At 52.3% G+C, this 27,868-nt stretch overlaps 1 protein-coding gene and 1 long non-coding RNA gene across 5 annotated transcripts; one reads left to right on the forward strand and one right to left on the reverse strand.

The window, feature by feature from the left end:
* ARHGAP40 (Rho GTPase activating protein 40) lies at positions 1 to 27,853 on the reverse strand. Of its 4 annotated transcripts, none has more exons than XM_066236704.1 (15): positions 27,606 to 27,853; positions 16,065 to 16,267; positions 14,857 to 15,077; positions 14,238 to 14,313; positions 13,503 to 13,648; positions 11,097 to 11,262; positions 9,613 to 9,704; positions 9,113 to 9,190; positions 8,585 to 8,744; positions 7,805 to 7,887; positions 4,945 to 5,151; positions 3,800 to 3,940; positions 2,859 to 3,028; positions 1,673 to 1,728; positions 1 to 704 (listed from the first exon to the last, which is right to left on the reverse strand). In XM_066236704.1, the coding sequence occupies exons 1-15, from the start codon at positions 27,740 to 27,742 to the stop codon at positions 613 to 615; spliced, it is 2,028 nt and encodes a 675-aa protein (XP_066092801.1). In that variant the 5' UTR covers positions 27,743 to 27,853; the 3' UTR covers positions 1 to 612. The 4 variants fall into 4 exon arrangements, with proteins under 4 accessions (XP_066092801.1, XP_066092802.1, XP_066092803.1 ...); XM_066236705.1 differs by having other exon boundaries at positions 11,097 to 11,259; positions 13,503 to 13,651; XM_066236706.1 differs by having other exon boundaries at positions 4,945 to 5,046; positions 13,503 to 13,651.
* On the forward strand, positions 17,895 to 18,802 carry LOC136308870 (uncharacterized). Its single transcript, XR_010726183.1, has 3 exons — positions 17,895 to 18,128; positions 18,289 to 18,368; positions 18,588 to 18,802. It is a non-coding gene; the product is annotated as an uncharacterized lncRNA (long non-coding RNA).
* Positions 27,854 to 27,868: the final 15 nt, after the last annotated feature.

Consider the following 27,868-nt stretch of genomic DNA (forward strand, 5'->3'; position numbering starts at 1 on the left):
CTTGCATCTTTAATATCCAAACAGAATTTAAATATCACATTACAAAATGACAAGCTTGCCCAAAGCAAAATTGCACGCATGAGAGCTGTGAAGGAAGGTTTGTCTTCTTCCCTGTTGTCTGAGGGTCGTGCATGGCCCCAGTGTTAGCCTTCCCCTCCTGAGGCCCAACACCCTTCAGCTTTCCAGGGGGTTCAGAGACCGCCAGGGGCTGGCCCAAGGCCACAGAGCTCTCCTGGCCTTTCTCCATGTCTGTCCCACTCTCCATGTAGGGCTCCTTGAAAACAATTTTCCCCCCTGGAAACAAAAATAACACCTGCCTCTTGATAGAGGTGTTGCATATTTTATTCTCCTCGGGGCTGGAAATCACGGACAAAAATTGGTCGCCCAAGTGGGGCGGTCATAATCAAGAGCGGTGTAGGACCGTCCTGGGGGCCAGGGAGGGCATGGGGCTAGGGGTCTACAGGGAGGGCCTGAGGGGCATTGCAGAGAAGACGCCTTGCAGGAAGGGCTACACCTCCCCCTTAAGCAGCTGTGCTCCCACGTCGGCTACACCGCACAGGGGCGCGCTCCTTACAGACCCGGCATCCAGGGCTGCTCCTTACAGACCGGGGCTTAGGTGGGGCTCTGTTTGATGACCCACTCGCCATGGGGGTTGGCGCGGTACAGATCTAAGAGGTAGGCGTCTGGGTCCAGGCGATGCTCACCTGTGGGAAGCAGGGGACAAGGAGGTTGACGGCAGTGTCGATGGAGGATGCTGGCCTGCCCAAAGCCCCTCCCGGGGCCAGCGCACTGCCCGGGCTGTGTCAGTCTTGGCCGCTGTGTCTCACAGCTACCCTTCGCTTTGGTCCGATGCCTGGCTGCCGCGGAGGTTACGGCCCGGCCCCCAGGGCCGCCCCCAGCCAACGACTGACTGATACAGAGGTAAGAAGACCGTCCTCCCAGCAGCCTCTACGGAGCCACGCTGATGCACTCGGCGCTCCAGCGCCCCCTTGTGACCAAGGCTATACTTCACCCTTGTCCTTCCCTCCCTTTTAGGCTCTTTCTAAGCAGCACCCCGCCTCCACGCATCACCACTCCGCAAGCCTTGTCTTAGCCTCTGCTCCTCGGCCTGGGGCTCTCAACGGGCGGCCCCAGCACCAGCAGCATCAACAGCTGCTGGGACCTTGTTAGAAATGCAGATTCTCAGGGCCCTGCCGCCTGTTTCTTAACAGTTCTCCAGGTGACTCGGCCCCAGCCCTAAAGTTTGAGAATCGCTATAGAGAGCGCAGCTGCAGACAGCCTTGCATCCTCAGTTCCCACGACGCAGGGGCCTCTGGAGCTGGACGGAAGGAACCCATGGCCATAGGCCCACGAGCAGGTCCACTTCGTCTAGGGTGGCCCAGAGGCAGCACTTTCACTGGTGGTACGGATGACCATCACACTAAACAAAAATTCGGCCTCGCCACGCTGGGGGCCACTCCAGGCCACACTCCAGACTCCAAGACGGAATCCTAAGGTGTGGCTGACCCTTGACCTCACAGCAGGGTTCCACCTGGTTTCATGGGAAACAGGCCCTGGCAGGAAAGGCTCCACCCAGGTGGGCTCTGGCCTCCCCCAGAGGGACCCCCCTGAGCCCTCAAGGTCAGAGAGCCCCAGGGACCTGGGCTCAGACCCACTCCCCATGGAAACTTACTGATATTCCCTCCGACTTCGTAGAGGAAGAAGTCAGCTGACTTCCTCAACCTGCTGCTGCAAGAGCAAGACAGAGAGGAGAAAATCACCAACCTCTTCTGCTCCTGGCTGCCAGACCAGCACTGCGTAAGGACCCCAGGCCTGCAAGGGGCGGTCCTCACTAATCTTTGGTCCCAGCCGGGAGATGAGACACACGGACCCTCCTGAGAAGGCTGGAGCCATGCAGGAGCCCAGCCCTAGAGACATGGAAGAGGCAGGTGGGCAGCACTCAGGGACTGCCAGCCATGGGCCCCCACCACAAGGCCTCCGGGCGGTGGGCATCAGAATGGAAGCTATGAGGGTGGGGTGGGGGCGTGACATGTGGACACAGGAGTCGGCTGTGAAGGGCAAATTTAGGGTCAAAATGAATTGTGGATATTGTGTGATTATGTGTGATAATTATAGCTATCATATAAGTATCATGTGAGTTCAGTTACACAATCTGTTCCCAATTTGCCTTGTGGCTCTGGGCAAGCCTCTTCCGCTCTCTGGGCCTTAATTTTCCCATCTGTACAAGCACTGGCTAGTAATGGACAGTTCAAGAGGCTTTCCTGCCAACTCCATCAAGGAGGCTCCCAAGAGCTCAAGCTGTTCCTGGTATACTGTAATGATAGTTGCATATCAGCCCCTCTGATCCTCTTGCAGCTCTTTGGCCATGCTGCCTCAGGACCCTTGCACTTGCAGTTTTCTGTGCCTGGAAGTCTTACCTCATCCCCTATACCAGGTACCTTCTTTTGCATTCACATTGTTCCCTGTATTTCTTATAAAACCGAATATAGTTTGCAACTTTATATTGACTTTGTGGCACTTTGAATTATATCTGTCTCTTCCACAGGGCTATGACCTTGTAAGTCCAGAGTCCCATCTGTTCTTTTCATTGTGATTCTAGCATTCCACATAGTACACGGCCTATAGCAGGCATTCACTTAAATACCTGTTAAATTGAACAAATGAATGCTTTTATCATTATTAGTTGAGGCCAAGAAGCTCTCTAAGAAGGTTGGAGAACCCAGTTCCAACCACCCCACGAAGGGAAAGGCCAGCAGCCTGTGCCACGCCCCGTGACGGCCTTCAACTCCGAGGTGCTGACCCCTCCTTGGACCTGCTCCCTGCAGGGAGAGGCTCCTGTCTTGGGAGGTGCCCCTTACCGTGGGAGGAGGCTCTCCTTGTCCTCACTGCCCTCTTGAGCCTGTAAACTGGAGCTGAGGTGCCTTGTGAACTGCCTGAGGGCATGAGCCACTTTGGTGCTGGGGGTCAGGGGCACCTCCAGGGTGTCTTTGATGAGCCAGGCCACCTGGATCTTTGCCACTTTGGGAGTCTGCAGAGAGAGAAGGAGGCGCATGCATGGGCACACAGGTGCCTGCCTGGAGTTTAAATGTACGCGCATAAATATGCACGCACGTGCACTTACACAAATGCGCTAAAGATACATACACAACACAGCATACACAACACACCAGCCGCTTGTGCACAGATCATACCTGGTCCACATACAGAACGCATCCTCGGTGTGCACACACAAACAAAGGCATAGAAACATGCGTGCATGTGCATTCACACTGGTACACACAACAGGAGTGCATGAAATGCACCCACAAACACATGCACATAGGTTTATATAAACACCCATCACCCGTGATCATCATGCACAACACAATACTGTTTGGGACTCTAATACGGAACCTGTTCAGGACTCATCCCAGGAGCCATCAATATTCTTGGAAGGCTTTTCCCTTCTCTTACCTCGTCCCGCTCCAGATCACCCCACATCCCACAAAGCAACCCTCACGTTCCCAACCCTCGGTCAGGCACACATAGGGCTGCCTAAAAAAACGGGCAGGCACCAGGTTCCTCCTTAGACTAGCCATCTCCCTGACTTCTGAGACATCTGCTCCTCGCTCGCTGCGGTGGGGCTGGCGCGCCCCCTGGTGGCTGCAATCGGCAGCGCCGTTCCTGACCGCCTGGTAAAGGCGTACCTGGAGGATGTACTTAGTTAGGTCCCGCTGCCTCTTTCTCCATCAGTCTGAGGGTGCGGGGTGCGGGGTGTGGGGTGTGGGGTGTGACGTGTGGGGTGTGGGTGGGCACTCACCGCCTCACGGCCACCCTCCGACTTGTCTTTGTCTGCATGTATCCTTCGCAGCCAGGTCTTGAGGCCCCCGTCGCAGAGCTGGGGACGCCGGCTGCTGCTGTCGTTCAGTTTTCGCACCTGGGCGACCAAGAAAGAGGAGACCTGGCCGGAAAGAATCCGGTCTCAGCAGGGGCACGGGGCTGCCAGGGCGAGAGGCAGAGCCCGCCAGAGTCACTGTGGCGTCTTCCTTGTCCCAGCACCCCATACGGGACTTGCCAATACATAGAAGCCATCGAGAGAGCCCACCCTCAGGTTTAGCGGACAGCGGTCTCCCCAGACAGAGGCTGGAGGGTCCTACACCTGTTGTGGGATGGCTGCTCATGGCCACACTGAGGCAGGGATGTCCCCCAAACACACACACCTGGAGCGGGCTGATGCTTGGAGAACCCCCAGACAGCCCTGCATTGGCAAATGCCCACAAAGACCCTCAGATCGACCCATTCATTCCCTTCTCTCAATCAGACGCCAGCAGAGGGAGTCAGAGGAGTCGTGTCTCCATGGACCCTGATAATAAGGGGCATGGGGGAGGGGCAGGGCTTTCCACCGAGGAGCTGACCCTTGAAATATACAGGTCTTGAAGAATAAGTAGAAGGTCAACACCAACCCACTCCCCAAAGAAAAATTAAGAAATGGACAAAGGAGGCCCTGGACAGCTAGCTCAGTGGTAGAGCAATGGCCCGGTGTGGGGAAGTCCCGGGTTTGATTCCTGGGCAGGGCACACAGGAGAAGCGCCCATCTGCTTCTCCACCCCACCCCCTCTCCTTTCTCTCTATCTCTCTCTTCCCCTCCCGCAGCTAAGGCTCCATTGGAGCAAAGTTGGCCCCGGGTGCTGAGGACGGCTCCATAGCCTCCACCTCTGGCAATGGAATGGCTCTGGTTGAAATGGAGCAATGCCCTAGATGGGCAGAGCATCGCCCCCTAGTGGGCATGCCAGGTGGATCCCGGTCAGGCGAGGAGTCTATCTCTCTGCCTCCCTGCTTCTCACTTGAAAGAAAGAAAGAAAGAAAGAAAGAAAGAAAGAAAGAAAGAAAGAAAGAAATGGGCAAAGGACCTGAGCAGACACTTCCCCAAATAGGCCCCACCTGCAGGCGGCCCCCAGCACTCACCGTCCAGAGCAGATCCTGGTAGTGCACCAGCATCTGCACCACCTCAGCTGCGCCCGCCGCCAGCTGCTTCTCCCTGCCCTGGGGCAGTTTGGGGGGCTGCCCCTGGTGCAGGAAGAGGTTAGGGGCCATTACCGTGGAGACATTCCACAGTGTCATCTTGTTGCTCTGCTCCCGGGCCACCACCTTCCTGAGGAACTCCAAGAGTGCCTGAGGAAGAGCACAGGACCCCCTCAGATCTTCAAACCTCAGCATGACCCTGGTGTCCCCCGCTGTCCCCCAGAATATCTGGCTGTGCGACTGGGGGGCTTGGAAGGAGCCAGGGGCTGGAATCGGGGTTTTAGTTCCAGCTTTGCCACCAGCCCACCCCAGGACCTCTTTGTGTCTGTTTCCTGCTCTGCAAAATGTGGCCCAAATTTGTCCCCATCACTGCTCCCTCAGAGGGTAATGAGACAGCTGGGCCAGACTTCCAGGCAGAAAAGAGCCACCGGTCTGGGAAGCGGGTCTTTTCCAGGCGAGCCCAAGACAGCTCCTTTCTCTGGATCTGGGGAGTCTGACTCTGCCCACAATGCAAGGGAAGACTAGGGGGGCAGACACCGTGGGAAGGGAGGGCGCGGTGGTGACAGCTGCTGCTTGCTAAGTGTCCTGTGTGTTCCTGGCCCCTCAGTTAGCATCTTGCCTGCATCTGTCATCTCATCTAATCCTCACAACTCTGTAAAGTGGGTTCCACCACTTGTACCCATTGTACAGAGAAGGAAACTGTGGCAAGGAGAATGTGTCCAAAGCCACATAGCCAGTGAGGATGAACAAGAGGAGGGGGGAATAGAAGGATGAAAAGATGGATGGATGGATGGATGGATGGATGGATGGATGATGAGAATAGATGAAAGGAAAGCAGGTGGAAGGAATAAAGGGAGGAAGAAAGGAAGGAAGAAAAGAAGGAAGGAAGGAAGGAAGGAAGGAAGGAAGGAGAAAGAAAGAAAGAAAAAAGAAAGAAAGAAAGAAAGAAAGAAAGAAAGAAAGGAGAAGGGAGGGAAAGGGTGGGAGGAAGGGAGGGAGGGAGGAAAGGAGGGAGGGAGGGAGAGAGGGAGGAAGGAAGGAAGGAAGGAAGGAAGGAAGGAAGAAAGAAGGGAGGGAGGGAAAGGGTGGGAGGAAGGGAGGGAGAGGGCAGGAGGAAGGGAGAGAGGGAGGGAGGAAGGCAGGAAGGCGGCAGGCATGTACTGAACACTTGCTGAGTACCACAGTTTCTGCTCTGAGACTCCTCATGTATTAGCTCTTGTACTCCCCAGACACAACGGCACACAGATGCTATCATTATCCTCAGTTACTGAAAAGGAACCAGGTATTCAAAGAGGCTGTCTCTTTAACAAAGCTGAAGCACAAGGAGGGAAGGTCACTGGAGCCCAGCTCTATCTGGTCATAAACACTCCTCGGAGCCTCCTGCATCCACACCGGACAAGGATTCCAGTGGACCTGGGGCCCCTCACAGCCTCACGCTGGCGGAAGTTGGGGATTTGACCCAAGTGAGGAGCCACTGTGTCACTTCACCCGCAGGTGTTGTAAGGTACCAAAAACTACAGAATTAATATTAATATTTTAAGAGGCTTGAAGAACATTTTATCAATTTGGGTTAAGGTGTGCAGAGAAATTGTGAGAATAGTTTCTGTACTGTGTGATTGGCATAAAACCAGGATGGCCCTTGGCATCCTGTATTGTAAATGCAAAGGGAAGGAAAACATGAATTCCCAGACATTCCACCCGCCTGTGGGGAAAGGGGTGAATGGCTAGCCAGGTGCAGGAAGAGAAAAGCCAAAATAAACCTTTTCTTATAGCAATGAGCCATTTGCGGGCATTTGTCCCCACGGAAACTATCTCTCCTATGTAAATGCATGTGGTTAATATGTGTGACTCTGGACAGAGAGATGGTGGATGAACACTAGAAAATATAAGAATGCCTTTTAATATGTAAAGAGACATCTTTCTACCATTGTGTTAATTTGTAAATTTTGTTTTCTCCAAAAGGATGTATGGCTTACAAATTGAACATGGTCCTATCATGTTAAAGGACATATGACTCTAACCAATAGTGGTAAAGGGCTCCTAATTACAATTTTTGCTTCTGTACTTCCCACTTAAAAAACTATAAAAACTAGGTAGAACAAAGGGCCAGCGTGCTCTCCCTCAGATTTCTGTCGGAAGTGCCGCCGCTTGGCCAAGCTAGACAATAAAGCTTTGGTGTGTAATCGGCGGACCTTGTTCGAGTCTTCAATGTTTCGGGTCCCTCCGGATTGGGCTTAACACCAAGGACAGCCAGGAGGGTGCGGGAGCGAAGGCCAGGCTGTGCCCCGGCCGGGCCCCACCCCCAGTCCTGAGCACCCAGTCACATAACACACAGTGAGAGTTCCCTGAGAGCATTTCCCACACCGGTGCCCCACAGACCCAGTGCCAGGCAGTGCTTTTGTAACAGGAGAGGCCCCTGAACAACTACCCTCAGGAAACTGCTACACACCTCGTCCCACTCGGAGATCCACAGGCCTTAGCACAGCAAGCTCTGAGAAGTCGTGTAGGGAAGAGTGATCCTCAGCACACTGCACTAACCCAGTGTCCGCCCATCTTATCCGTGCACAGAGCGCTTCTCCCGGGCAGCGCGGACAATGGCGCCCAGCAGCGCACACTGCAGGAAACGCTGTGCCCTTCCAGGCCCAGTCTGCTTGCTTTAGGGAGAAAGTCTCCAGGAAGCCCTGGCCAGCCCCGGGCAGAGCTGTCGATTGAATGAGTGAGTGAACGAGTGGGCACCTCTGGGGCCATTACTGAGGCTGCAGGCCCAGATGACAGAGTGGAGGTGGCTGGAGGTGACTCTCACCTTCAGGGTGTTCCTGTTGGGCTCCGGGAGGACCAGGACGAGCAGGTGGAGGGCCTGCAGGCGCTGCCTGGGGTCGGGGATGGCTGAGGGGAGAGGGGAGACGGCTGGAGTGTGGTCGCAGGGCTCCCAGGGAGGCGCAGAGGCTGGCCCTCCCTCCGTCTGGGGCTGCCTCTTGGAGAGGGGAGACTACAGAGCCCGAAGGCCAGGGCCAGCCAGGCGACCCTCCTTTGTGAGGCCTGGCACTGTTTCCGGGGCTTGTGCCAGCTCAGACAGCGTCCCAAGCAGGCCTGGTCACAGGCTCCATCTCTACAGCATGTGAATAAGCACGTACATCTACAACACACACACACTATACATGCATACACACACTGACACACATCATATACATGCACATATATACATGTTCACACACGTGCAACACCGATACACATCATACACATGGACACACATGGACACACATGCAAACACACCAGATACATATCATACACGTGCACACACCTACAAACACACCAACACATCATACACATGTATACATGTATCCACACACAAACATACCAGATACACATAATACATGTGCACACGTGTGTGTACACACATGCATCTTCACATAAGCACACACATACATTCACGCACGTACTCATACACACACATGCACTTCCTCCCCCGTCCGCTTGAAAGCACAGGGAACAGGTAGCCCCACCTTCCCCCCCACTTCCCCTCCCCTCCAGCCCAGGCCATCGAACGCTCCCCTCCCAAAGGAGAAGGGCTGGGGACACTCACTGGGCACCACAGCGAAGGCCGGGAGGTACTCAGTAGTGAGCAGAGGTGCCGGCAGCTCCCGGATAAACCTTTTGAGCAAATCAGATGCATCATTGTGGTGGACCTCGTCCCAGCTGAACAGGCCAGTGTAGAAATCTCTCTCCAGCTTTTGTTCCAGCCCCTGAAGGAAGGAAGAACACTAATGAGAAGTTGGCTCAAGGCTCCAGGAAAAGCCGTTCCACCACTTCTCTGGGCCTCGGTTTCCTCATCTGCAAAGTGGGGACAATAACAGCACTCACCTTGTAGGGTTTTTATAAGGATTCAATGGCCTAATGTGTGTAAGTCACTCAACAAATGTCGACATTTGCTATACTGGCTCCTATGCTATATTGGACAGCCTCTACCTCTTCAACCCCTCCCGAATCCACGACCCTAACAGAGACCAAGGACGGAACACTGACAGCCGGCGACCCGGATTCTCCCGGATAACTCACATGTGAGGATGCTGGGAGGGGCCGCCCCGGTTGGATGGGAGAAGCCAAACCTTACCTTGACCCTGGCCTGCGACCCAGGCACCCTGAGAAGGCCTTCTGCATCCATCCCTCTCTTTTCCAAACAGGACAGCAGCTATGAGAAAAAAGAACCCATCGTTGAAACCAGCAACCACTGGAAAGTGGGACACAAACCGGAATGTTTGTCTCCCATGAAAACAAGGACAGAGCTTAGAGAATACTAGCTTTCTTGGCCACTTCCATGAGCCAGGGATTGTTCTGAGCGCTTTTCCTAAATATGCATTTTTCTCATTCAGTCTTTAATAAGAGGGTACTGTTATTATAACCCACTTCACAGGTGCTGAAAGGCAGGCTCATAGAGGCTAAACAACTCACCCCAAGCCTCTCAGCTAGCATGTGTCCAAGCCAGGATTTGAACCCTGGTCTCCTGATTCTAAAGTCCACCCTCATATCCCCCAGGCTAGCCATCAATGGTGCCCCGAGCCAGCCTCTACAGCCTCTCACTGGTGACAGGAGCCCAGTCTGGGGGTGACTTACAGCTTGAAGCAGCAGCGGCACCTGGGCGCTGGGGCAGGCTTTGCGGTCGGCTTCGAGGAGGGCTTCGAGGGGCACGCCGAAAAGGCCAGTTTCTGCGGGGAGTCCAGAGAGCAGAGGGGCCATTTCACTTCCTGGAATGACAACTGGGCACCACCCTGCAAGGTCTCCCTGGCGACGAGAATTGGACTCCTCTCCCTGCGTGAGGACTGGGCTCTCTGGAGACCGGCTCAGTGCAAACTGCTCTCAGGAAGAACACGTGGGCTCAGCAACAGTGAAAACATTAGGGCAGAAACTCTCAGCCGGACAGAGAGGCGTTGAGGGAGCACAGGCTGCTGCCCCAGGGAGCACCGGGTGCCCAAAGTAGCCTTGATCTGGGCTGGAGAGCTGTGCTTTGCAGGGATGGACCAAGTTCCAAAGGGATGCTCTTCCCAGGACTTCTCAAGCAGTCTTAGCGGGTGAACTCCTCCTTCCAAATCCACTCTGCAAGGTCCTTCCTTCTCCAGTCACCTGCCTAGCCTTTTCTTGCTAAACCCCTACTCCTGGTCTACCTTATCCACCATCTTCTTGTCTTTAAAAAAATAAACAAGCAAAGAAAAATTGCAATGCCTAATGTTGGCAGTGATGCAGTGAGATGAACACTCTCCTACACTACCGACGGGTAATAAACACCAAGGACTCACTCACCAGTGTGTTCTTTTTTTTTTTTTTTTTTGTATTTTTCTGAAGCTGGAAATGGGGAGGCAATCAGACAGACTCCTGCATGTGCCCGACTGACCGGGATCCACCCAGCATGTCCACCAAGGGGCGATGCTCTGCCTATCCAGCTCTGTCGCGACCAGAGCCACTCTAGTGCCTGGGGCAGAGGCCAAGGAGCCATCCCCAGCGCCCGGGCCATCTTTTGCTCCAATGGAGCCTCGGCTGCGGGAGGGGAAGAGAGAGACAGAGAAGAAGGGGAGGGGGAGGGGTGGAGAAGCAGATGGGCGCCTCTCCTGTGTGCCCTGGCCAGGAATCGAACCCGGGACTTCCGCACGCCAGGCCGACGCTCTACCATTGAGCCAACCGGCCAGGGCCTCATCGGTGTGTTCTAAAACAATTTAAGATGCATTCAAAGGTTGTATGTGTGTAAATAGTGATTGCGTTTCATAATAGAAAAAAACATGGAAATAATAAATGCCCGCCAACAGAGAAATGATTAAATAAATCAGGATGTCTCCATAAGGAGGGGAATAGTACCCTGATTAAAAATCATGTTTTCAAAGAAGGTTTAAGAGTTGTAGGAAATGATAATGTTGTTCCAACTTCATTGCCCCTGCTTTAATCCACAGCCTCTGCTCTGTCCATTTGCAATTCTGCCCATTAAAGAAGCAGAAAATGCAACCTCACTCCTTGCCAGCCAGCCAGCCAGTCGCAAGATTCCCCGAGCAACGCCCTTGCTGAGAGCCAGGACGTCAGCCACGGGGGTTGTGACGCGCTGGGCTGCTGACCTGTTGCCTTCTGCTTCCCTGCCTTGCTCCTCTTCAGGTCCAAGCCAAGGACGTCACAGAGCGCAGTCAGCTCGATGAGGGCCAAAGCAGGGATCTTCCTCATGTCCTGCGAGGACAGATCTCCAATCCTCGTCAAGCCCAGTCTGCCTTTGGGGACCCTGAACTTCTAGGGAGGGAAGTAGAGACAGAGTGTCAAGCGGCATGATGGGTAAGTGTGCTGAGGCTCTGCCCCCGCCCACTTTTTTACCCATCCCACCCTCTACCCTCAGGTGGGGGTAGGTAGGAGGAGGAGGAGCAGAGTGGATGGGGGAGGGGGGTGGCTGGATTCCATCCCAGCTTCAAGTTCAAACTCTACCTCTGACTGCATCTTATTCTGAGCCTTTTATTCCCCATTTGTAATCATAAAATAGTGCTTACCTCATAGTTTTTGTGAGGGGGGAAAAGGGGCTAAGGGGTACAAAGGGTGCCAAGCACGTGGCTAGGCCCCAGGAAAAGGAAGCTGTTTTCATGGCCTGTCTCCCAATCTGAGAGGCTGGAAGAGAGGGCTCACTCCCTCTATTGCTTCTGTTTGGGTCCTTTGTTGCTCTCCCTAACCCCATCTGTCCATACCCTTGGCTGCGCCACCTTCCCCCCGACACACACACACACACACACACACTCCAATGCTCCTCTTCCTCATGCTGAAGGATAGAATATTAATTGAAAAATAGCCTGACCAGGCGGTGGCACAGTGGATAGAGTGTCGGACTGGGATGCAGAGGACCCAGGTTCGAAACCCCAAAGTCGCCAGCTTGAGCGCCGGCTCATCTGGTTTGAGCAAAAAGCCCACCAGCTTGAACCCAAGGTCGCTGGCTCTAGCAAAGGGTTACTTGGTCTGCTGAAGGCCCGTGGTCAAGGCACATATGAGAAAGCAATCAATGAACAACTAAGGTGTTGCAACGCGCAATGAAAAACTAATGATTGATGCTTCTCATCTCTTTCCATTCCTGTCTGTCTGTCCCTGTCTGTCTCAAAAAAGAAAAATAAATGATGCTCAACTTGTCATCTAGAGGCAAGTGTGGGATCTGCAGGCAGCCCCAGGTATTCCAAGGTGAGACACAGCAAGAGTGAGGAGCCAATGTGCTGAATTATTTGCCAGGAGGACTTGACCAGATGATGTCCCATGGCCATTGAGGGCTCTAACACGGGAAAGGAAGCATGCCGTGGCAGGTAACAATGCTATGGCTATCGTACAGCCCAGTGCTTGCTGTATGGGCTATGCCTGGAGTCAAATGTTCTGGGTTCCGGTTTTGACTTTGCCTGTGAATTTTGGTAAATACTTTTACTTTTCTGCATATCAACTTTCTTACCTGTAGCATCGGGCTAATACAGTATCCACTTCGCAGAGTTTTAGGGGAAGATTAAATTTGATAAAGCATATAAAACACAGTGCCTGGCACACAGTGAGTCCTCAATTATTATAACCATTACTATTTTTAAGTATTTACACAATTTCCGCCAACATAACAATTAAATTAAACCATGTATGTACGGGACTCGGTATAATGCCTGGCTTATGGCGACAGTTCAATATATGGGTATCTTCAGCATTATTAATTATTATCACTCATAATTTAATGGAGGAAATCATATCATCAAGGGTAAAAGATAAGATAATGTTGAACATTAATTATCTCTGATGCTTTAGAAATAGAAAGTCGTTCTTTAAAAACCCTATTTGATGGCCCTGGCCGGTTGGCTCAGCGGTAGAGCGTCGGCCTAGCGTGCGGAGGACCCGGGTTCGATTCCCGGCCAGGGCACATAGGAGAAGTGCCCATTTGCTTCTCCACCCCTCCGCCGCGCCTTCCTCTCTGTCTCTCTCTTCCCCTCCCGCAGCCAAGGCTCCATTGGAGCAAAGATGACCCGGGCGCTGGGGATGGCTCTGTGGCCTCTGCCCCAGGCGCTAGAGTGGCTCTGGTCGCAACATGGCGATGCCCAGGATGGGCAGAGCATCGCCCCCTGGTGGGCAGAGCGTCGCCCCTGGTGGGCGTGCCGGGTGGATCCCGGTCGGGCGCATGCGGGAGTCTGTCTGACTGTCTCTCCCTGTTTCCAGCTTCAGAAAAATGCAAAAAAAAAAAAACAACAAAAAAAAAACACACACAAAAAAAACCCTATTTGATGAACTGAGATTATGTAAGATGTTACCACTGGGAGACACTAGGTGAATAATAGTACATGGACACTCTGCTACTTTCGCAACTCCTTGTGACTCTAAAATTATTTCAAAATAAATAGAAAAGTTCTATTTGAGTGAATGAAAGCACTTTCACACTGGAGTAGAGGTTACTGTAAATTTGCTAAGGAGTAGAGGGTAATGGTGCGTGGGGGGGGGGGGCTGGCCACCAGCCCTCTGGGCGGCATCCTCACCGGCAGCGAGCCCTCGCCCCAGACACAGGCGCCTCCCGGGGGCTGCCTGCCCCTCTGCAGGAGCAGTGTGGCTTGTTCTGAGTAGGCAGCGTCCATGTGGAAGGCTTCCTCCCTACCGGTCTGTGCCTGCGGCCCCTCAGGCTCTGCTGCTGCCAGGGAAACAGAACAGAGAGGCGCTCAGGACCTGCCACCTCACTACCTCCTCCAACCCAGAGCCCCGGGGAGCAGCAATTGCTCCGGCTCGCGCCCAAGCTAAACTTGGGCACAAGTAAACCCAGTTGCAATTGTCTAAGATTAGGAGGGATGAGATGATGACCTCAGGAAGCAAATTCCTACGCTGAGGACTCAGACCCTTTGCCTCACAAAGTGATTTCTCAGGCTCAAGCTCCAAACCCCAGGATCAAATCAATACTGTTAGGGATCAGATCCATTGCCCTAGGAAGTAATTTTCTAGCTAAAGCCCATTGCTCCAGGAAGCAGTTTTCTAGCTAAGGCTCATTGCCCCAGTAAGTAATTTTCCAGGGTGAGCTCTGTGGGTCTGAAGGGAAAACCCCACTCAAGGTCTCACCTTGTCCCTTGGGATTCCTTCCTCCTGCCCTCACACAGGGAAGGGAAGGAACCAGCAGGAAGAGGAAAGTGCTCTGAGGTGTGCACCTTCTCTGATTCTACGGAGCAGAGCAGTCCCCTCGTGCAGCCCGGAGGATTCCCAGGGCCCTGGAAACGGAAGCCACTTACCTAGAGGAGACTCAGGAGTCCTGGAACTGAGCTGGCTCCATTGTATACCCGAATCCCCATTCTCGGAAGATATTTCCTAAGCAAATGACAATGTCCAGTCAGTTCTATTTCCCAACCCTGGGGACTAGGAGCCATTCATGAGCCCATCTTCACAGATGGAGCAGCTGAAGCTCAGAGACCTTGCCTGAGATCCCACAGCTGCTGAGTGGGGGTGGGGGTACTGGGCCCAGGTCAGTCTGCCCTCAATGCCTATCATACTAATCATGTCAGACCACTTCAAAATATTCCAAGAAAGAATCAAATGCCCATAACCTGTCAGGTGACAAGTGTCAGCAGGATATAGACATGATAATAGAAACCGTTATGATTGTACTGATCAGAGTTATAGAGAAAGAGAACCTGAGCATCCACGCAAGGATACAGAGTGGCCACAGGCAAATACGCATCAGCGTACACAGCACACAGACCTTCAGGCAACATGGGGACACGGTGGCATGCGGGCCCACGCCAACACAGCCTGGCAGCAGAACCACTGTTTCACTTACGATGTGGAAGCCTAAAAGCGGGCTCTGGCAGACAGGGCCCACAGTCACCTGGATGCCCAGTGCCACCGACTTACCCCTGAATTGAGAGCCCCAAAAATCTCCCTGACATCTCTAACAGGAGCCTTGTGGCGTCTTCGGGCCGAGCGGGTGTAGATGTCAAGCCGGCGGCGTACGGCGGCCACCTGGGTCCGCGTAAGTGTGGACAGGAGCCCCCGGTGGTGACTGTCCAAGCCCAGGCCACCAAGGAGGTCCAACAGGCCTGTGTCCTGCAGCCACTGGGTCTCAGTTTCTCCTTCTGCCAACAGAGGGAGGCCACCCAGATGAACACACATGCTATGTATGCACTCAGCCACACGCCCTAACTAAAGCCACACACAGAAACACACACTTACGTGGATGCAAGAAACATCCACACATCTGATCATGAGACCCGCTAACAGCAACCACAGCCTTCAACGGAGACAAGATCTGAGAATCTGCACCGGAAGCCCCTTCCTCCCCGCCCAGATGATTCTCATACAACGGAGACTTCAGATCACACTTGGGAAGCAATGGAGAGTTCCTTCCCTATTACAGGGAAAACAGATGAGAATTTGGGGGATGAAGTTGTGCTCATGTGTGAGCTGATGGGTAGGGTGTATCTAGTTGAGCCTGGTCAACCAGGTGCTGAGGCTGGTGATTCAAAATATCAACACGGCTTTTCCAGCAGCCTGAATTGCGCAGATAAGCCGGACGTGGAAGTTTCCCTCCAACATTGCCCCTGCACTTGGGAACCAAACGAACGTTTCCAAGGCAGCTACAACTTCTTGGTCCTCCCCTAACCTGTGCTGGCTGGTGAAGGCACTGCTTCTACTGTGATGACCAGGGCCTGCTTCTCTCCTGGACCCACGAGATCTGTTTTTCAAACAACAACCCACCAAAACAGCATTTTCTGAAATGGGGATGTGGAGCGAGGACTCAGAATCCCATTCAAATGTTAGCTCCACAGGGGAGACTGTTTTGTGTCCACTGTTGTATCCCCAGTGCCTAAAACAGTGCCTGGCAAGACACGGGCACTTATAACCATGTGCCGAATGACCTAATCTGAGGAGGGACATGATCTAAATAGTGACGGATGGCAGGGAGAAAAGGTGGAGCAGGGAGACCAGTGAAGAGGGTGCTGCAACGATCTAAGAGGGAGACAAAGCCCCTTCACGTTCTGACTCGTGTCCGGACCTGGCACGTGTCACCCCCCTGTGACGAGGGCCTCCCTGCCGCCCAGCGGCCCCATAGGGGTCCTTACCCTCGGGTGGCCGGCCTTCACCCCCGTCGCCTGTGTCTTCTCTCAGCTCGTCCCTCTGTTGGATCCGCTCCACCTCGGTCCAAAAGCCATCCATGGACAAGCCCTCCGCAGGGGACAGGCGGGAGTGGGCGCCTAGGGCAGGGCGTGCCCGCGGGGGGCTCTTCTGCGGAAGCTGATTCGTTTGGCCTAACGAGGGGCCTGGGCTGCAGCAGGTGGGGAGGGAAGAGAAAAGTCAGGCAAAGCTCTGCTCACGACAAGGTTTGTCCGGAGGCTTCGTGGATCTCCAGAAATCGGCCTGGGGCTCCTGGGAGCTGGCGAGCCTCCCCAGCACCCTTCCCAGGGGCGACAGACGAAGGGGCGACAGACACAGGGCTAGTCTCGGCAAATGGACCAGTTTACGCATCGCCGCCTCAGAGTCCCGTGGGAACAAAGGATGCTGCAGAGGATGGAGGAAGCTCTGCTTTTTTCCACTTTCTTGGACAAAGCGGCCAATCCTGGGCCCCACATGTTAGAGTGATCACCGAGAAGAAGGGACCGAGCACCAGGACAGTGAGGAAGTCACAGCGCACCTCGTGACTCACCTCGCTGAGTTTTTACCCAAAATGTCAGCGATCTCCTCCCCACCTGGCCCCCCTTATTTGTGAGTCCGACTTCCACCGCCCTGGTTTCCCCATTTATCACACGTGACCGCCTCGGTCCCCACTCTCCTGCAGCCAGATCCGAACAGAGCCAAGTACTGGAGCACGGAAGTACCATCCATCACGTGAGCCAACCCGGTACTCTCAAGGTCTGAACCAAGAGATAGAGGGGGTCAGTGTCAGGTTTGTGACCTGGGAAGCCATGTGAAGATGGTGGGGCCAGAGCCGTTGGGGGGGGGGGGTTCTGGGCCCTGGAGTCCCTGGGGCTGTATTTTCCTCATAGCTCGAGACCCCATCCAGAGATGTTCCCCCAACTTCTAGAGGCGGGATCAGTACCCAGGCCCGTGTCATAGGTGGGTGACCTGTGTGATCCTGCTTAGGAGGGCATGTCCCTGGCTTAGTGCTCTGACATTACCATGTTGAAATCCGTGGTCATTTTTAACAAGGGCCCACCCCCCTCGTTCATTTTGCACGTGACCTGGTCCTGCCAGCTGAGACCCAGAGACCCTGGCCTCTGCCTTTCCCCCAAGTGTCCTGCCCGCATACTGAGCTTGATTCCAAATTCCAAATGCCTCCATCAGGAAACACATTCAAATGTGGTGAAACAAAGAACCACAGGCCGCCAGGGCCCAGAGGAAGAGGCGGGCACACAGCCCCTTTCCGGGCACCAGCTTGGCTGTTTTCACCAAGCAGAAGCTTCACCGGAGACCGAGTCCCAGTTAATTATAAAATTGGCTGTGCCGCTCTATTTATGCTTTTTGGGAAAACCGCTCGTCAGCAGGCCTCCTGAGAGTCTGTTGTTCCCTCCCCCCCCCACCCCCGTGCTGGTGTGCAGCCTGGGTTCCTCGGGGGCTTTGTCACGCGCTTGGAAATTACTGGCATCTGTGTGTTTCTGTGACAGTTTGAAAACCCGCAGTGAGTAAACCAAAACAAAAGTTGTTAAGTGTTGAGGTCGCCGGTTAGAAACCCTGGGCTTGCCTGGTCAAGGCACATATGGGAGTTGATGCTTCCAGCTCTTCCTCCCCTTCTCTCTCTCTGTTTCTCTCTCTCCCTCTCTCTGTCCTCTCTGAAAATGAAAAAAAAACCCCCCAAAAAAAGTTGTCAAGTGTGTCACCACTGGGACGGCGAAGCAGCGAGAGGGGTGCCATCGTTGCTGTGGGTGAAGCTCTCGAGGGGCTCGGACAAGGGGGGCAGGAAAGGGATGAACTAAAACCCTCACAGTTCTAACGGTGGCCCTGTTCCCAGGTCACACTGTGCAGCGCGGCAACGAGGCCCCCATGCGGCCAGAGAACAGGCCTCCGCACATCCACCAAAGCTGGTCCAAGCCTCACGAACATAGCCCGAGGTGCTTGGCCAGTAAAAGGCGGGACTGAACCTCGGACCCAGGAAGTCCGGCTCCACAGCCCATGTTCTCAACCACGAGGCAGTGAGTGAGCTTCTTGTGCAACTGTTTCCCCTTAATTGTGACTTTTCCCCTCACTGGTCGGATGCACATGGGATTCGTGAGGGAATACCGCCAGCCCGAACTTGGCCCTGGCTCTGTCTCTTGTGAGCTGAGGTCTCTCTCCCTGTCCCATGTGCCGCAGGTTGCTCCGATTCTTGAAGGTCCCCACCCCTTCTCAGAATTGTTGTTGGGGGAGGATCTGCGGTGGCAAGACGGACCGAGGTAACTCCCCAGTGGGGCAGGCTGGAGGAGGGCCAGGCGATCACTATGGGGAATTGCCCAGCTTGACTTGGTTGAGTGGGGAAGACAGGGGCAGGTAAGGAGCTGGGGGTGAAGAGAAAGGAGGGACAGAAGGGGATGTGTTGATGGTCAGTGATGGTCACCATGGGAGGAATGGCTGTGTGGTGTGTGATGGGACCTTGTCTTTGGTCTCCTCTCCAGACATTCAGCAAATCAACATAGCCAGCCGCTGCCTTAGCAGTTGGGATGTTTTAGAGGCGATGTGTTGAAATGCCATCACCAGCCTCTGGTTCAGCGTGGGACGGGGACAGTTGAATGCTGAATATGCAAAGGAACCCGGCCACACCCTGTCACAACCCTCCCTGATGTCGAAGAGGGCACCGGCACATTTTTAAGCATGACTATTTTGTGTTATTGACGACGAGAATAAACACACTTTGAAATGTAACCTATGCAATTCCGCTTCCTGAATCAGATCAGAGGCGGGGCCAGGAGACAGAGAAAGGCAAAGGTAGGCGTGGATGCTCCCTGCAGCTGGCCCAGGTGGACGAGAACCAGATATGAGACCCGCTGAGCCAAGGAGCTGCATTCTGGGCGTGGAGACCAGGCCTATAGACCAGTGGTTCCCAACCCTGACTGTGCCTTTAAATCACCCAGTGCCCAGGCCACACCCCAGACCAGCACTGCACGGCCAGGCCAGCCTTGGGAAGCACTGTCGGGAGCATCGTTAGGCTAGGCGGCCGGGGTTCAGAGATTGCACAAAAGTTTTCAAGGGTGGGGCGGGAATGCATGGATTTGCGCTGACATTCTTCACAGGGCCCTGCTGGGAGGGGCCGCCTGCATTGCTGAGAGGGCTGGAGGAGACGGAGGGCCCATGACCTCTGCGATGACACATGCTCCCGACCGGAAGGAAGGTCAGGCGCAGCCCATCGCCGCGGGAAGCAGCAGAGTGGCTGCCCCATCGGATGTTAACACATTTCAGAGAGCTTGCCGTCATCTGAATGTGAGGATTCATTTTAGAATTCTCTAGGTCCAACATTCTCAAAACAAACAAGTGAGAGAATAATCCCGGGGCCCCTGTCCCTACGTGACAGTGACTGGCTGGTGGGGCCCCTGTCCCTACGTGACAGTGACTGGCTGGTGCCAAGTGTTGACAGACCCTTCAAACGGGCTTCCAGCGGGCAGTGCGCCCCGGAGACCTGCCCTGACCCTTCCTTTGAACAGTGTCATAGATGTTAGCGTGTCCCCTGCCTGAGTCACTTAAGCAGATCATTCTCTATACTGGGCAACGTGTCAGCTGATACGGTGGCCACTAGTCACGTGTGGCTACCGAGCACTTGAAATGTGGTTAGAATGACAGAAGGACTGGTTTTTTAAAAAAATTTCATTCTAACTAATTTAAATTCAAGATGGATGCTACATTCAGTTACTCGAAAACTTGGCCATGTGCATCTACTCTGCAGATGCTTAGTCCTTGCCCGAGAGCCACTGAATGGGAAACTCTGGGAGTGGGCAGAGCAGTCTGGGTTGAAACAAGTCTTCCGGGCAGGCAAGTCTGATGCGCCCGTCTAACCCAGCTTCCCCGGGGGGTGGGGTGGGGGGCGGCTGATTAAGCTTTGGAGACGCAGTATGAAAGAGAGGCTGTGGTAGGCAGAATACCCCTCCTCCCGTCCTACCTTACCCTCACCCCCCCCCCAAAATAAAGGTGCTTAGGACACAATCCCTGGACTCTGTGAACATGTGGTGCTACACGGCATGGGGGTTTAAGGTGCAGATGGAATATGGTTACTGATCACTGACCCCGAGGGGGGCAGGGCATCCTGGCCTCTCTGGGTGGGCCCCGTGTAATCACAGGGGCGTGGGAGGCGGAGGGTGAAGACCGGGGAGACGGTCGTGTGGGAAGGACTCGGCCGGCCGCTGCTGGCTCTGAGACCGGAAGGGGTCGCCCTCTAAGGGAGGCAGGTGGCCTCCGGAAGCTGGATGGTGGAATCTCCCCTAGAGTCGCCAAAAAGAACCAGAACCCTACCAACACCTTGATTTTAGCCCAGGGAGACTCATGGCGGCCTCCGGGCCACAAAACACTAAGATAATACATCTGTATTGCTTAAGACACCAAAGTGGCGGCAATTTGTTAGGGCAGTGACATGAGACATTTAACACGGTGGCTAATGGCCCTGCCCTGGAGTCAGGCTGGCTGGGTCCGGGTCTGTCCTCCTGATGTGTGGCCACTGGGAAAGTATCGTCTTCTTCCCTCTCCCACCCTACAGAATGGAGGTGATGATGAGAGTAGTACACACAAGGGTGTAAGGATGCGATACATGCAAACATTCAGCCCATAGTAAGTGCTCTAACAAACACTTTAAAGCAACGCTGTGCACACCTGAGACGGAGCAAACAGCCCAAGGGACAGAGCAGGATGGGGCTGGGGAGAGAAGGCTTCCTGGAGGAGGTGATGTTGCAACTCAGTTTTGAAGGAATGTCAGGGAGGGAGGGACACAGGCAGAGCTCACAGGAAGGGGAGCAGGTGACTATGGTGGTCAGAATGGTGGGTGGATAGGAGGCTGCTTTTAGTGTTTGATGAGAAGGAAGTCAGGAAGAAATAAGGGGGCGGAGGAGAACATCTCCCCAAACAAACTATCATCTGGAAGCTATGACCGAAAATGCCTGAGGTTTGATTAACAGCAAACTCTTAAACTTCTGCATAACAAAAACACCACAGACAAATGAACAAAACCAGCATCAGTGGAGAGAAAATATCTGCAAGAAAAGATAGAGCGTTACTACCTAGTCTATACCAAGAGTTCCTAGAAATCCATAAGGGAGGAAATTATGCCCTCCAAAATCCAACAGAAAAAGTAAACAGCAGAGAAGGATCAACAATCACCGAAGAAAAAATACAGAATACTCGATAGGAAAGGACGGCGGAAGCTCACAAGTCATCCGGGAAACACAAATTAAAACCAGGAACTCTATATTTTCATCTGCTAGATTGGCAAGCACAAAAACGAATGAGGATACCCAGGGTTGATAAGTGACAAGGACAGGACATGCTCATGTTCTCTAAGCATCTGCTGGCCAAGCTGGGGGGGGGGGGGGGGTCAGCAATGCCTGGGTTGGGGCAGGCGGGTGACAGGGGTGGAGATTCCCAGAGTCGTGAAGGGAGCAGCCTAAGCCCACTGTGTAATTACAGCCTTTTCCCTCTGCTCCCTTGTGAGGCAGGAGAGGGAGCAGGAAGCCCTGTCAGGAGGGACCTGCCCTTTTGGGATTGCAAGGGACAGCCAGGCCGGTGTCAGGTCCCTCCTGGGGAGAGAATTTGCCTGCAAGGGCCTTTCCGGCAAAGCTGCAGCCTGTCCCCGGATCCTCCAGGCCCCAGACTGCAGCACCAGGTGGCAGTCCGTGCTGGAGGTTGGGAAGACTTGACTGTGCCTATGATTAGAACGACTGGGTTGTACACCTGAAACTACAGGATATTATGTGTCAACTGTAACTGAGAAATAAAAAATAATTTAAAGTAAAAAAAAAAAACCTAATCACACACTTTGCAAATAAAGGAACGGGCTCAGAGACGTTGGTAAGTGGAGGGTCTGAGGCTCAAATGCAGGTCTTTCTACCGCTCTAAGCACCAGGAGGCCTTGGGTTCACCATATCATATGGAAATAAACCTGTACTGTTAAGAGTCAGCTCCTAATTGTATTGGCCAAGAGTTTGCTTAAAGGCTTTAATCACAGTAAAAAAAAAAAAAAATATATATATATATATATATATATGTGTGTGTGTGTGTGTGTGTATATGTATATATATATGACTGGATAAAGAAGATGTGGCACATACACACTATGGAATACTACTCAGCTATAAGAAATGATGACATCGGATCATTTACAACAAAATGATGAGATCTTGATAACATTGGGAGTGAAATAAGTAAATCAGAAAAAACTAAGAACTGCATGATTCCATACATTGGTGGGACATAAACACAAGACTAAGAGATATGGACAAGAGCGTGGTGGTTACGGAGGGGGGAAGGGAAGGAGGGAGAGGGGGAGGGAGAGGGGGAGGGGGAGGGGGAGGAGCACAAAGGAAAACTAGATAGAAGGTGATGGAGGACAATCTGACTTTGGGTGATGGCTATGCAACATAATTGAATGACGAGATAACCTGGACATGTTTTCTTTGAATATATGTACCCTGATTTATTGATATCACCCCATTAAAATTAATAAAACTTTATATATATATAAAAAAAAAGATATTCTGACGTGACCTGAAAAAAAAAAAAAAGAGTTAGCTCCCGAATCTTTCCCTTGGACCGCCATGTCTGGCATGTAATGTACAGGCCTCTTTACTCCCACTGCGCTAAGGGCTTCTCATGCATTCACTTCATTTTTACCTCTGACGAGGCAGGAGCTGTCATTTGCAGCCATTTCCTGTTCTGCGCAGAAAAGGAAACTGAAGCTCAGAGAAGTTAGGTAACTCCCTCAGAGTCCTACAGCCACGAAAAGGGTGCAACTGGGCTTTGAGAAGCAGTCTGTCCTCTACCATTGATACATTTAAATGGTGTGCAGGTGATCCAATCTGGGCTCGAGGTCACATACAGGGCTGTGTGTTTGGGGGCTGAAAGATACATTGATACCTGGAAAGCTAGGTTGACATTCAAGTGGCTGAGCCTGTTATTAAGGAACTCTTTCCTTCGGTCTTCCTGCCTTTTTAATCTATTAGTCAGCCTGTGAAAAGACGTTCATCTACACCAGTGGTGGTCAACCTGGTCCCTACCGCCCACTAGTGGGCGTTCCGGCTTTCATGGTGGGCGGTAGCGGAGCAACCAAAGTATAAATAAAAAGATAGATTTAACTATAATAAGTTGTTTTATAAAGATTTATTCTGCCAAACAGCGAAAATCTGACATAAAGTACTTGTTAAGCCTGACCTGTGTGGCGCAGTGGATAAAGCGTCGACCTGGAAATGCTGAGGTTGCCGGTTCGAAACCCTGGGCTTGCCCGGTCAAGGCACATATGGGAGTTGATGCTTCCAGCTCCTTCTCTCCTCTCTCTTTCTCTCTCTCTCTGTCTCTCCCTCTCCTCTCTAAAATGAATAAATAAATAAATTAAAAAAAAAAAGTACTTGTTAAGTAATTATTATTATATGCTTTAACTTGCTGTAACTCTGCTTTATAAATTTTATAAAGTTACTTCCCTACTTTATAAATCACCATTACTGTGGAACCAGAGGGCGGTTAGAAAATTTACTATTAACAGAGATACAAAAGTGGGCGGTAGGTATAAAATGGTTGACTACCCCTGATCTAGACTAACAAGAAAAGTGAATTAAAACAAGATACAATTAGCCTGACCAGGTGGTGGCGCAGTGGATAGAGTGTTGGACTGGGATGCGGAGGGCCCAGGTTCGAAACCCTGAGGTCACCAGCTTGAGCGCGGGCTCATCTGGTTTGAGCAAAGCTCACCAGCTTGGACCCAAGGTCGCTGGCTCCAGCAAGGGGTTACTTGGTCTGCTGTAGCCCCACAGTCAAGGCACATATGAGAAAGCAATCAATGAACAACTAAGGTGTCACAATGAAAAACTAATGATTGATGCTTCTCACCTCTCTCCATTCCTGTCTGTTTATCCCTCTCTCTGACTCTCTCTCTGTCTCTATAAAAAAAAAAAACACACAAAAAAAACACACCAAGATAGAATTAGCAAACACTAAAAAGAGCCAAACTGCCCTGTCAAGATTGTCAAGAATATAAACAAACAAAAGCTGGCACCCACTAAGAGAGTCTGTAATTGGATACAACCTTCCTGGGAAACCACTTTCCAATGTGTTTCAAAGTGTTTGGATGCAATGATTTCTATTCTGGGATATTTATCCTAAGGTAAGTGCCCAAAGGTATGTCTCCAAGACAATGTAATATAGTTCATACAAATAGCAACCTACGCCCAAAGAAAAGGAAACAATCTAAACATCCATCACAGGAGGGGAATTCACTGAAGTACAGTTAAAATGAAACATCATGCCGCCTTTAAAGAGAATAATATAGATCTCTGTATTTCCTTGAAAAGATATTTTCACAGGGAATACTACAAACACAAAATGCTACAGGTATAGAAGTGTTACACACATGAATTAGATCATACATCTTTTCCTCATACATTTATGTAAATATATAGTATATTTATGAAGCACAAAGTCTGATAGGATTTACACTGAACTGTTCACAGCTACTATTCTTGTCTGTTGGCAGTGGGAGGGGGAGATGGATTTCACTTGCTATTTTTTTTTTTGCATTTTTATAGCAATCATGAATTAAAAGAAAATATATTTTGATTTAGGAGTGAGGTTGGAGAGAATGCCTTACAGAGTCACCTTGCTAAGGTTGGGTCATGAAGACCCCTCCCAAGGGCAACATTGCTTTATTTTAAGATTCAGTCCAGGCCCGTGGCTTGTTGGCTCAGTGGTAGAGCGTCGGCCCAGCGTGTGGAAGTCCAGGGTTCGATCCTCGGCCTGTGCAAACAGAAACACCCATCTGCTCTCTACCCTTTCCCCTCTCCTTTCTCTCTATCTCTCTCTTCCCTTCCTGCAGCCAAGGCTCCATTGGAGCAAAGTTGGCCCGGGCACTGAGGATGGCTCCATGGCCTCTGCCTCAGGTGCAGAATGGCCCCAGTTACAGCGGAGCAACGCCCCAGATGGGCAGAGCATCACCCGCTGGTAGGCATGCCCGGGTGGATCCCGGTCAGGCACATGTGGGAGACTGTCTTTTTGCCTCTCCACTTCTCACTTCAGAAAAATAAAAAAAGATAAAAAAAAAAATTCAGTCCACATAGAGTGAGAACTCGGTGTCCCATTAACTCTATGGGAAGTTCCATTTGATGACAACACCCCTGACTCTAGTCAGTCACCCCTGCTCAGACCTTTCTGATCAGCATTTAGGACCAGCTTGTGCACATCCTAAGGGCTGGGAGCATCTTATTCACCCCCATGTCCCCATGCCCATCATGGGACTTCACACAGAGGCAGTGAGCATTTCATCCATCGAACCAGTGTTTTGTGAGCACCTACAATGCCCTCGGTGCTGGAGATGGACCAGTGAACAAAACAGATATGGCCTGGCATCTGGGAGCTTATGCTGTTGAATAAATAAATGGCTGACAGTGAGTGTGAGTGACCAGTGAGATGAACGACCTCAGAGGGGAGGAAGAACTGACCCAGTGACCTTGTCACCCGATACACGCCAGGCCCGGCCCGGAGCAGACAAACCAGCCCTGTCTCAGGGAAGTAGTTTCCACATTATTTTTTTTGGCAGTGGAATCGTTTTTCAATAAACAAAACAGAGAACAATGATGCCATTGTAAACCCACAAATTCAATTTAAAGCATTTACGGATCACGCGATCTATAGGATCTTGTGGCCAAAAAGCATTTGGGGTAGAACACACTCGGGGGAGGCGATGCCTTCACTCAGTTTTCAATACTCAAAACTATAATCACGACTGAATTCCGAGGAAAGGCTTACAGGACTCTGGGAGTTTGAAAAACTATTGTTCTGGAAGTTAAGAGTGTTATTTTTGTTATGTTTGAAGGAACAAAGGGAATGCAACGAAATTCATTTGTTCATCCATCCAGTAAGCATAGAGCACACTCAGTGGGTCAGGTACTCTTATAGGGAAGTCGGTATTAAAGGCCTCGGGGTCACAAGGAACCAAGAAATTGAGGGAGGACAGGGGAGCAGCCATGATAGATAGGTAGGTAGGTTGGTGGGTGGATGGGTAAAGAGAGAGAGAGAGAGACAGGTAAACATGTCAGTGGCTTATTGAGATGGATAAAATAAAATCCTAGGGACTGAGTAGTTTTTGCCGAGGATGGGACGGAGCCCCCCAGCCGCAGGAGCTCAGTGAACATGCTGAGTGAGGGAAATGAGCCCCCTGCCTCTCCCCCAGCCTCGCCCTCACTCCCGCATCAGGGTGCTCGTGGGCTCCGTGGTTTTAGGGTCAGAACCCCCAGCCTCGCCCTCACTCCTGCATCAGGGTGTTCTGTGGGCTCCGTGGTTCTAGGGTCAGAATCTCACCCTCCCCAGATCTGCTCTCCACATCCAGGCCACTGCCGGGCTGCCGTCCCGGGTGGAAGTGAGGGGGACAGCGGGGGCCTCCCTGCTGTCGGCATGAACAGTGGTGGAGGGCGATCGATCGGGTAGGATCTATCAAGATTCTAATTGTTCCTTTTACACTTGCAATCCCCTGTCTAGGAGTGAGTTGTACCCACACAAATCCCCAAGCACGTTCACTGAAGAACTGCTTACAGTTGTTAAACACTGGAACCAATCTAAACGCCCGTTAGCCAGCAATTGGTTCCAAATTAACCAAAGGACATCTGTAAAGCTGGATTCGGCGGGGGGGGGGGGGGGGGGGTGGGATTAGAACAAATGCATTAGCTCTTTACGTTACTGACATGTAAAGGCGTCCGTAGCCTTAAATGAAGGGCTCGAGGGAAGCCTAGACGCACATGGGAGCCTGCTCCTCTTTGTGTAGAACTAGACAAGTATCGGTTTGCGTACGCCAAAAAATTCTTTCCAAGTGTATACACCAAAACTGTGACAGCAGTGAGTTCTGAGGAGCAGGTGTCTGTACTTCTGCGCTGCTTGAATCTCTACAATAATCGTATTAATCATCCATGAGGAGAAAGAAATGACTTTAAAAATTCTGGTCTGGCTGTCAGAGGCACCCGAGCAGGAAGGAGGAGTGACACAGTGGTCAACCCAGGTGACCACACGGCCACATTGATCCAGCCGAGATTCCATAGGTTAAGGTCCTGAATCCCGAGCCCCAAAGAAGCCCCAGGGTCCCTAAAACTTCCTATATCCAGAAGGGGAAACAGCGCATACTGAGGGTCGCTCACAGTCTATCATAATCTGAAAATCGGCGGCCCCTACCCGAGTCCAGGGCAGTGTGGTGTCCCAGGAAGAAGCTGGGTTTGGGGCCCCAGGGACCCAGGTTTGACACATGCCACCACCACTTGGGCCATTTACTTGGCGTCTCAGGGCTTCTGTGTCCTCGTGCGCAGGATGGGAGGGGAATTCTTGCTTCAGAGGGGTGATGTAAGAACTGAGATGGCATTCACCCCCAGCACAGAGTAGGTCTTCAAGGTGGTCCCCTCATTCTTCAGCCTTGGCCCTGAGACACTAGTGGCCCAAACCTCCCCCATCTCCTCCTGTGATTCCGGTACCTGCTGCCCAGGTCCATCCGGCGCCGGGCACAGCGCCTGGCGATGTGGGCCCGTGGGATCCGGGGACACGGCGTGGCCAGGGACACAGGGGCCAGCCTCTCCATCTGGGTGGCAGGGAGAAGGGCAGGCTCTGCCATGAGCTGGCACCTTAGAGCTCACAGGGGAGCTCCCATGTTGCTGCTGCTGCTCCTGCTGCCGCCGTGGGTCTGACTCAGTGATGTGAGCGGGAGGAAGGCTGCATGCCCGGTTCCCAGACACCTCCT

Source organism: Saccopteryx bilineata, chromosome 6, assembly GCF_036850765.1.
Source record: "Saccopteryx bilineata isolate mSacBil1 chromosome 6, mSacBil1_pri_phased_curated, whole genome shotgun sequence".
In the NCBI taxonomy this organism is placed as follows: Eukaryota; Metazoa; Chordata; class Mammalia; order Chiroptera; family Emballonuridae; genus Saccopteryx; species Saccopteryx bilineata.